This window comes from Egretta garzetta, unplaced genomic scaffold, assembly GCF_000687185.1.
Source record: "Egretta garzetta isolate BGI_Z169 unplaced genomic scaffold, ASM68718v1 scaffold349, whole genome shotgun sequence".
NCBI classification, from domain to species: Eukaryota; Metazoa; Chordata; class Aves; order Pelecaniformes; family Ardeidae; genus Egretta; species Egretta garzetta.
The window spans coordinates 503,130-513,617 of NW_009260788.1; the positions used below are offsets into that span (position 1 = coordinate 503,130).

Genomic DNA, 10,488 nt, shown 5'->3' on the forward strand with positions numbered 1-10,488 from the left:
TCAAAACCAGTTAATCAATAGAAGTTTAAAGTAATCATAAAGACAATTTAAAACCACTTCATTCTTTGATTTCTGCAGTTCGCCTGGCATCAGCATAAACCTGTCACTAAGTCCCTGGTCCACTTACCTCTGTTAACAACTACAGATCTACATATCTTTATGAATCACAGTAAAAATCTCAGCTGTTGCCATTTGATACTGGCTTAGAATATCTTCTAAACATAGCAGTACAACTCTGTTTCCCTTGAATATACCCTTCAAAATAAACAATGGAATAGTTCTTAGACATTCCAAAACAATGGACCAGTAAAATTCTATAATAAGTTCTTTGTAAAGTGCTGGGTTTATTATTTCATTTGAAGTGCTGGTGTGACCACAATGGTACACACAGTCTTTTCCTTCCCCGCAGTACTTCTCTGGTATCTGCTTAAATATCTCATGATTCCCAGTTGTGCTAGACCATTGTTTCATTACCTTTGAATTATGCGACACGCATCACAAATACAACCATTGTATGATCCAGTGATATGAAAAACTATATGGGAACTAATCCAACGTTATTAGTACACACAAAATAAGCATTCCTTCGTCAACGTTTTACAAGCTCAATGAACATATCAAAGGCCTATGTTTGTTCTTTGATAGCTTTCTTAAACAAACCCAAAGTTTTAGCCCCTTAGTAAATGCATTTTATCATGCATGCTATTTATTATTGTTTGACTTTGACCCATTACTTGAAACTGAGAGAAAGAATCTTCTTTGCAGATAAAAAAAGCTGTCAATATTGATTACTTTACTTATAGAAAACTCTGGCTATAAAACCAGGGATCTTGAAGATCAAGACAAATACAAAGCCTTAAATAGGAAAAGAGTGCTTAACTAATGTTCATTATGTAATCCATGTTGCCTACTCCTATATAAATGAGAACTGTTTTAGTAAAGGGCTTGAGTTAATTAAATTCAAGTTACCACAAAAATTTCTATGATATATGCATCAAACCATTACATTATTAACCCATGGTTTGGCTACTGAAAGAGCACAGTGGTAATTCTTTGTCCCGTAATATCTTTCTGACAATTATTCAAAATTAACAAAATTGTACAATAAAAGACAAAAAACCTTATTTCTCTCAGTGGTATCATGTCCTTAACTTTGAGACTGGCTTCTGGAGCGTGGCTCAGTAGATGCCTGTAAAAACTGTGTTTCATGAAAACTTGACAAAATTGGATCCCCGAAAGGCACTGAATATTTAACAATTAGATCTTATCTGTTCAGCTAAACGTACCAAGTTGTAGAGTAAAAATACAGCTTGCTCCTCTAGATAGGATGGCAAACCTGTTTGAAAAAAAATGTATACAACTATCTAGTACAGATCTGTTTTTTTCATCTTTCTTCCCGTGGCCATTTTAAAGAGTGCTTTCTAAACATTAGGGAAGGCCTCTATTTAAAACAGCCATTGCTACCACAGAACACTGCCCTACAAGGAAGTTTTACTAAAATTCAAAGCCTTCCAAGAAGTGTAAGAAGTGGGTGTATTACCCTTCAGAGGCTTTATTAGTCTTTCTTAGCATTCAGGTCTTCCTTTTTAAAAAATGAACTACTGTAAATTTATAATATTTTTGTTACTCTTGATACCTCCTTTTTGTACTTATCTCCATTAGCTAGTAAGATTCAAAATGCTCTGTTCTTGTGTCACCTCATTATGACTTCTTTTCCTTTATCTGTGAGTCTCAAATTAACTTGACATAGATGTTTTACATATATTTTAGGCTAAATGTCAAGTATTCCCTCATGCCCATGAGGCATTCGGAAAGTTGATAAGTTCTGCTTTCAAGGACACTCTAAATGAGGTTATTAAAATTCAACACTTTGCATATTCTGATGGAGAAAAACACTTGTCCCTGACAACAAAGGACATAGGTCAGTTGAAGAAAGCTTCTCAATCTCCTTATCTGCGGCCACTGAATTCCTCATGCCAGTATTTGTAAAAACAAAGTAAGAAAATGTTACCAGGGAGGAAGAAAAGTGTAGGAGCCCAGGTCCTGTCCAAAAAGTAAAAATCCATAACCATCTGTTGTTTGTGTTACATGGATTTCACAACTGTCATCTCCACTGTGCACGCCATTTCATCTTCACAGCAATACCACCAAAACACCCACTGAGATAAAATAACAAATATTTTGAACATACCATATGATATGTTATTTTCCAAATTAATATTTGACTAAGTCAAAATGAGAACTTGCCTATAGGTTACTTTTGTGTTGTCACCTGAAATATTGTTTAAGGTTTTGCTACTTTTTGGAAATACTTAACCTCAAACTTGAATAACTTAAGAAATACAGAAGAGGGAGGAAGTTATTAAATGCTGCATTTTTTAATTACAAGCATGTTTTGAAATATGGTTAATGGCCACTACCTACACTTATAAAGCATCTTTCTTCAGAAGGGGATCCAAAGGTGCTTTTTACTTAGAAATATCATCTCAAATTTAAATGGACCTTTCTTTTTTGAACTTCAGACCAGCAACACTACCCACATTTCACAGTTGGGTATGGCTTGAAGAATTTATCAGCTCTCAAACTAAATCTCTATGAGCAAATGTCACACCTAAAAAGTTATTTTGGAAAAAAAAAAAACAAAACAAAGAAACAAAAACCTCAGACTGAAATTGTCCTTGGAAAAATGACAGAAAACAAGTTAAAGACAAGTGAGTAAACCAACTGCTTTTTCCCTAAGGAAATCTAAAACTCAAGGTCAGCTGTGTCTGAAATCACCCGACCTGTCACATGGCTTTCATAGCTGTCACTAAGGCTCCTATCAAACCTACAGTGAAAGCAATGAAAACATTTTTACTGGAAACAGATCGAGCTCCGATAAGAAGCTGTCTAACCACCTTTGGCTTTTAATTCTGCACAAAGTGAGAGGTGAAGTTCTGAAAAGGAGAAGAATGAACTGAGAGAACTTGAGGTCAAATGTATTTGATCTTTTTCTTGAATTCCTTAACGCTTGTGTGTGTTAGAGCATAAATACAGTTCTATAAGTATATGAATACATATATATAGTTTATGTATGTAAGAATAAATACATGCACACACATTTTTTTATATATATGTGTGTTCATACACACACAGAAACAAAGGTTGCCCTGTCAGGATAACTCAACTAATTCCATTTTATCACAGCTTCTGTCCTCCAGTAACAAAAGTTTGGTGGTCTCAGTCACAGTCCCTTGGGTGTAGGAGTCCATCACAAAACCATCACACTTAATTTAATACAATTGACAGCCTCTGCTCAAGAGAGGCAGAAGAAGGAGTTGCCATGGAGACTGAACTATTGCTCTTCTCCAGAGGATGCTTTTTTCAAACATGGGCTGAACAGTAGAGGCTGTGCAATACCTGTAACCTTGATCACATCACAGGATCTTTTTTTTTGGGATGGCTTTTTAGCAAACTCTAACAAACATCCAGGAGATGAGGGGAAAAAAAGAGAGTTTAAGAAAGGAAACAAACACCGTCATTCCCCCCCCCCCCCAAACAAACAAACAAACAAACAAAACCAGTATGAAAGTGCATATTATGCCAGATTGAGAGGGGAAATGAGTTTTGTATTGATTTGATTTATCAGATTTGTCACCTCTGCTTAGTGCTTTCCTAACGGGGTGAATGCTGTGCTTGACCTATTTGCTGGAATTAACCAGGACTGCAGGAGACCATATGGATTGCCAGATGGTCTGCTATAATTTAATGCCATTTATTCAGAGTATGAAGTAAGTGATAAACATAATTAACATTCTTTTAGCTCCTTACTGGATGCCCTTTATTAGTTTCTTTTTTTTTTTTTCTCTCAGGCATTGAAAGGTAAGTTAATACCTTGTTACTGAAACACAGATGCCAGCTAATTACTGCAAGAGGCTGCAGCCTCGAAAGCAAAGAGTGTCTGCACAGACTCTAACTTATTCACTCAACCCGCTGTGATGATTAATAGGTTGAATGCTAAGCTCTAATGAGGATGACAGATCTTAGATGTTTTCAGGTTACATTCATTATGTACGATGTATGATAAACAGAGTGTTCATCGCAGACATACGTATCACACTTCGTAGTAAACAATACACCTTGTACTCATGGTCTGAGCATGTCTTTCACATTACAGCACATCAAATGCTAAGGAATCAAACCACCTTCAGACAGTAAAAACAATGGAGTGATTTCCTTCAGAAATGTTTTTCCTGGTTGCTATTTCATATTCTGCCAGTGATTGTCTAAATGGCCTATTTTTTAGGAAGTGGTTCTAGAGAAGCTATGGCTTCAAAGAGTGTTTATATCAGGCAGGGTCGTCATTCTCAACATTTTAAAACCACGAGTCTGTAACAAGATACCCAAACAACTTGGCCTACTGTTCCTGGGCTGACAGTCCTCACAGTGACTAGGGTAGATGTTAGCAGAATGAATAGTAAGCCATTTTGTAATTTTGAATGTCAATATACAGGTGAAGTTAGTATGCTGGTACTCAGAACAGTAACAGTATTAGAGAAAAGGCAGAAATGCTTTGTATTCTACATGAAAAGTTGTGCACATTGAACCTCGCGGATAAAAATGACCACAGCTAAACATCCTGTGATATGCGTCTGTACTGTTAATAAAATTTGGGTGAACTTTGAGATGACAGAAATGGCATAAATTAAATGTTATTCAAAGATTAAAACAAAAGAACAGCACCTGGGCTATAAAGCAAATCTGCCCTTAGAAAATTTAGCTCCAATTAGAAAATATGGTGAAAAAGACTCCAGGTTTTCAACACCCTGTGCTCTTCCCTTGTTCCAGATGGGTCCAGCACTTGTTCAGGGGCCTCCACAGTTACACGTGTACACTCCACAGTGCAACTCCTGATGCATACTTGAAGTAGCTACATTAGAGGGGACCTGAATGTGATGGGACATACCTGCTCTTTTACTCCACTCTTGATTGTATTAGTTCAAGTTGCTTCTTCACCGGGTGTATTTTGGTGAATCACTTGGTTATTGTTGCTGGTCCTATAAAATCCTTTATGATTGTCTACTGGTATATGAATAATTTATGATTCTCTACTAGTATATGAATAAAAATGGGATCAAAATATCTGAACAGCAAGCTTTTGTTGATAGTAACACTACTTGTCAAGATTGCTTTATAAGGTCTCTTTCTCTGCCAGCATTTGAAAAAAGGATCTATTTTTTCCATCCCATTAACTGAAAAATATTTACCTGAGGTGCTTAAGCTAATGCTATGCTGGCTGCAGGTTCATTTTTATAGTCAGAGGGGAAAAATAGGTAGACTGAATTCCTTTCTGTAGGCACCCACCTCTCTTCCCTGACTGCTAAAGGAGCTAGGGTCATTCAGGTGTCAAAACTTAGGTAGGCTGAAAACAGGGATAATAAATTACCGTGCTTAAAATGAAACTTCATGCTTCTTTCAATAGGTTGTTTACTGGACTTGATAATACCGTACTTTACTGTTACATAGATACCATTTCTGAAAAATACTGGAGTGATGTTCTTCAGTGACCAAAGTTAATGAATCTCAATATGCCATTGGGACAATGTTTTCAGTTGCTATATATATACATTTATATATGTACATATACATACACACAAACATAGATATAAATGTATGCATTTAACTGCTCCATCACTGCAAACAGCCTGAGATGTTCCAAGCGGTTACCTCATAATATCCAAAGAAAGGGCAATGTCAGATCTGTTGCCTGAAATAACCTCTTATTTGGACCTCTGGACTGCCTGAAAAAGTGTTTTGCCTAAGTAGCAGCTAGCTCCCATCAAAACTAAAAAAAAATATTCTGAAACAATGAAGAAATCAAGAAGAATATAACAGTTAGTCTTTGAGGCTGATAGACACAAAACCTGCCAAAGCAGGTTTGACACTTAGTACTTAAACGTGGCTTTATACTTTAAAATCCTTTTTCATCTGTTTTGTTCTTTACGTGCTTGCTCACAATAGAAAAGATATCAGAGAATTTATGTTCACTATTCACTTCAGTCCCAAGAATAAGATTGCCTGTATCTTAGCTGTCGTACAGATGGCATGTATGAAACATGGCTCTTGACCTAAATGGAAAGTAAGATTTTATTTTAGGACAAATAGGGACAAGATATAAACGCCCTGTCTACAGGGGAATACCTGTGCCTGATTAATGAACCCTCATTGCCATAATAATTTTCTGTGTTTAAGCTCCATGACCTTCTGAAGAGATCTTACTGAGGCAGTGGAAACTGAGCAAATGTAGCCCCAGTCCAAGAGAAGCTTTCACGGGAACTGTGAATTTAGGGCAAAATTGCAAAATAGAAGAACAAACAAAAGGCCCTAAGGGGAAAACAAAAAGGAAGAGAATGTAATATGTTTTAAAAGAGAAAGTAAGCAATGCTTTTACGATGATGTGGCTATCGATATTCTCTGATAAAGTATGATACAAAAAAAAGCATGTATGCTGGTAAATTCTTTACATAATAATGATAAAACTGGGTAGTAATTACCTTTAAATGCTTTAAGACCATAGGAAAAAAAAAAAAAAACCAAAAAACCAAACAAATCAAACTGTGATATGTGTAAATTTCACAAATGTCTTACCTCCTGCATACATGACAGCCAACATTATTGATGATATCCAAGCTATCTCACTATATGATGTGTGGAAGATTTCTTGTATTTCTTTGAAGAATACTGTGATGGCTTTGGGAAATGCATAGGAAAATCCAATGGAGATAAAAGCCCCAAAGACGACAACCCATCCCCAACCTCCGTCTGGCGGTGGGTACTGTGGCGCTGCTGTTGCTGGTGGCATTTTTGCTCTCTGTCTCTTCTCCAGCTAGGCTGAAAAAGAAGAGAAGAAACAAGGTTTCAAATGGTTTTCCTTTTTAATTTATCAATCTGCAGTATTCAATCATCATCTGCAGGGATTACAAAGAATTCTCAGAGCAGAGGCCAATTTCCAGCTTTCATGGGACCACGGAATGCAAGTACCTGTTCTTAAAAGCAAACTCTGTTCCGCAAAAAATCTTGTGGCAAGAATATTTGCAATATCCTATTCAGTATATGGCAACTGTTACAAACCACTGATCTCAGTCACTGAAGTATTTGCCGTTAGTCACTTACTGGAACGTGATGTGTTTCTTGGGGTTAATTTATGTAGCTCTACTATCTACACTGTGGATTTCGCACAGCAATGAAACTGAAGGAAAACCCTGGAAATTGGACTTACAAGAAACAATGGAAAAAAGTTACAGTAAATTATCACAAATGCCATTGAGTTAGCAAGATTTACAAATCACCTGCAATGACAGCAAGGAATAAATTAATTACAGTTTTTTTATCATATGCTGTCATTATCCAATTTTTGACCATTGTTGATAACTCTTGTCTATCTCATGAGACCATCTAAAAAGCAGGTTCTAAGCAGAGATTTAAAATTTCCTGTATATCCATAAAATAAATGCAAAATATTATAATTCCATATTGTACTCTTATTTTTTTTAGTTTTCTTCTTCATATTAGTTGATGTTGATATTATGTGCAGGACGAAGGTGGAGCTTGATGGTATTATTTTTGCTCTGTTTGCACATGTCAGAAGACATCAGGAAGTCTCACTAGGAACGTCACAAACTTTCCACAGCTATTCTGTAATTCAGAATTTACCATAATAGGTGCCATCAGAGTGGTATCTTACAGAGGTTCTGAGAGGTGCAACCAGCACATCCAGGGAGCTCAAGAAATCATAGGTAATCTACATAAAACTCCTAAGGCTTGAAATAAATTTCATACAGTTATTATCATCCTGATACCTAAAAACTTAAGCTTTCTACATTCTGCATAACCTTCTTAGAAAACATGCAGCAGCAAGAACCCATTTGGTAATTCTGAGATTTTTTCCACTATCAAATCCCTTTATTATTAAACACAGAGCTGGAATCCACTGTGTTTTCTTCTGCGTAATCCAGCCTACACAGACAGCATGAACTGAAAATTCCTCCTTCCTCCCGGTTTCTTTCTTGGGCATTTAGGCAAGTTATTACTCTTGATTGGTCTCCTGCCATACCAGTATCAAAAGCTGTGGATGATAACAGTGTGTAGGTTGCTGTTATGCTTATGATTACCAGCAAGTCTCTATGTGATTTCTTCCATGCCACTTACAGCATATTCCAATTTCTCGCAGCAAACTGCATTAGCAGTGGGAGTGATATGATTACCTTAACAAAAACTAAAATACTAACTGCACCAGCTTATATTAATCTCTTGGGATAGTGCCTGGAGTACTTTCAGGGTAAATGCCATGTAGCACTGCATGCCACAAAAACTAGAAAAATGTTGCTTTTAAGATTATCTATCGCTAGGCTTGCCCTGTGATAGAAACCCACTGTACTTCTGATTCTCCACTTTACTGAAGCTGATTGTAGACATCACCCTGACATTGGCAGACCTACGGGGGGAAGCTAAATCAGCCACTAAAACATCTGGCTTCTACTCAAGGTTGCAAACGCCCAGGTAGTTTGGCTTCTACATCATAGAATCATAGAATGTTTTGGGTTGGAAGGGACCCCTAGAGGTCATCTAGTCCAACCCCCCTGCAGTGAGCAGGGACACCGCTAACTAGATCAGGTTGCTCATCATCTCATACAGATTTGCTGCTGGCAGCTATAGATACCTATTGCTCTGTACACAGAGCATACAAATCTTTTTATACGCATGTCCAGAAAGAACCTCTGGCATGTACTTTGTTTCTGCTTATCCTAGTCTCAGCTTAATATTAGACCACTCACATACATCAGTGAGGAAACCCTGGGCCTGCCACTGGAAGAAGTTGGACAAGTAGAGACAATTCTGGTTGCTGAGACTTAACTTTGGTAAAGCAGTTAAATACCAGTTTGTTTTTGCTGAATCAGGGCCCCTTAGATGGAAGATGGAAGTATCTCAGAAAGCCCACTGCAACTTATAACACACATAGTGATGATCGATTGCCTTCAAAAGCACAAACTCTCAAATCGGCATGAAAAGCAGAACTCTACTTCTGTGAATCGAGTGACAGTAAACAACAGAGTTTGCTATCTGTCCCAGAAAGCTGTTGCTCTGCTCATCTGAGAAAACTTTTAGTTATTTCCTAAAAAAAGGTTAACTATTGTTTTCTTACACTTCAAAGGCTTGAGCGTATTTGTTTTCATATTTCATATTCATATGACAACACTTCTATCTCTAGTATAAATTTTGGTAATGCCACAAAACATCAAGGCATTGCTCTCCATAAAAATGGAAAGGGATTATCAATTTATTGAGGAAGCACTCCTTTTCCTAAAAAATAACAACATGAATTCTTTGAAAAAGCACTGCCACTACATTAGTCAGAAGAATGCTGAAGGTTCCTGAATGTCACTAAGGAAGGCACTGGTGCTTTGGAAAGATCCCATTATATTCACCCCTTTAGGGCAGCAGAACACACTCTGGCAGTTCAGTGCTTTCCTCCCTTCAAAAGCTTCACAGTGACCTAAGGGGGCATTAAGGAGATGTGCAAAGGGGCATGGGCTGCTCTTACGCCTCAGCCTAGAGGCAGACTGCTGCAAAGCCCGCTGCATGGCCAGCTTGCAGCGCTGCTGCAGTAAAAGGCTGCCTGGTAACCTACACTAGACATTACAGTGTCACAAAGAAGAGTCTGGATCATTGTATCTCACACCTCCTGCTTCTCCCACAGAGCAGAGTTAATAATAGCTTCCCTGATGTTCCTTTATCATCATGATAGCCAATTTTAGCTCCAGTTAATAAAAGGTGCAAAGGAAAAAAAATAATAAATACATGTTTTTGCACCAAGAGGAAAAAAGTATTCATTTTGTCACAAACATTAAACCCAACATCTCAAACATCCCATACCTGCTCAGGAGCTAAAGCAACTTTCCCCTGAAAAATCTGCACCTAATATCCCTGAAACTAAACACCTCCTACAGCAGTCTAGCACATTAATATACCTAGCTCTAATCTAAGCCTAACTAGTAGATCTGGGTAGTATAGGTAGTATACAGACAAGTGCAAAAACCATTAGCAACCAAAACAAAACAGCATTTTAGATGAGCGGATATAAATGTTGGCAAGGGAAGAGGCAGAAGAGGGAGGAATGAAGCAGTGACAGGCAAAATGCCTTTTCAGAGCTCTCAGAGCTTATTATGGGCTGTGAAGAATAAAAAGAAATATGGTAGAAGTCATAAAAACAGGCATGTGTGATGATGTTCATGTGAAGGACATGGTACCAGACATAAAAAAAAAAAAAAAAAGTAATTAAAGGTCACCACCAGTGTTTTCAGTCGGTCATATGAATTCCATCATGTGCTTAAAGCTAGCGAGCAAGCACTGCTCATACCTCTGCTTTTATAGGCAAGCAGTGGGTGAGGAACGCTGCCTGCCCTCCGTCCAGGGAAGCAGCAGGGGAATAGTGACTGAAATGTGTCCTGA

The 10,488-nt window shown here is 37.5% G+C and overlaps 1 protein-coding gene across 1 annotated transcript in view; it reads right to left on the reverse strand.

Moving 5' to 3' along the window:
• Positions 1–6,841, reverse strand: part of SLC16A7 (solute carrier family 16 member 7) — a 28,758-nt gene extending 21,917 nt beyond the window's left edge. The window contains exon 1 of the mRNA XM_009646407.2: positions 6,628–6,841. Coding sequence (XP_009644702.1) covers positions 6,628–6,841 — 214 coding nt within the window. The remainder of the gene's footprint in view (positions 1–6,627) is intronic.
• Positions 6,842–10,488: the final 3,647 nt, after the last annotated feature.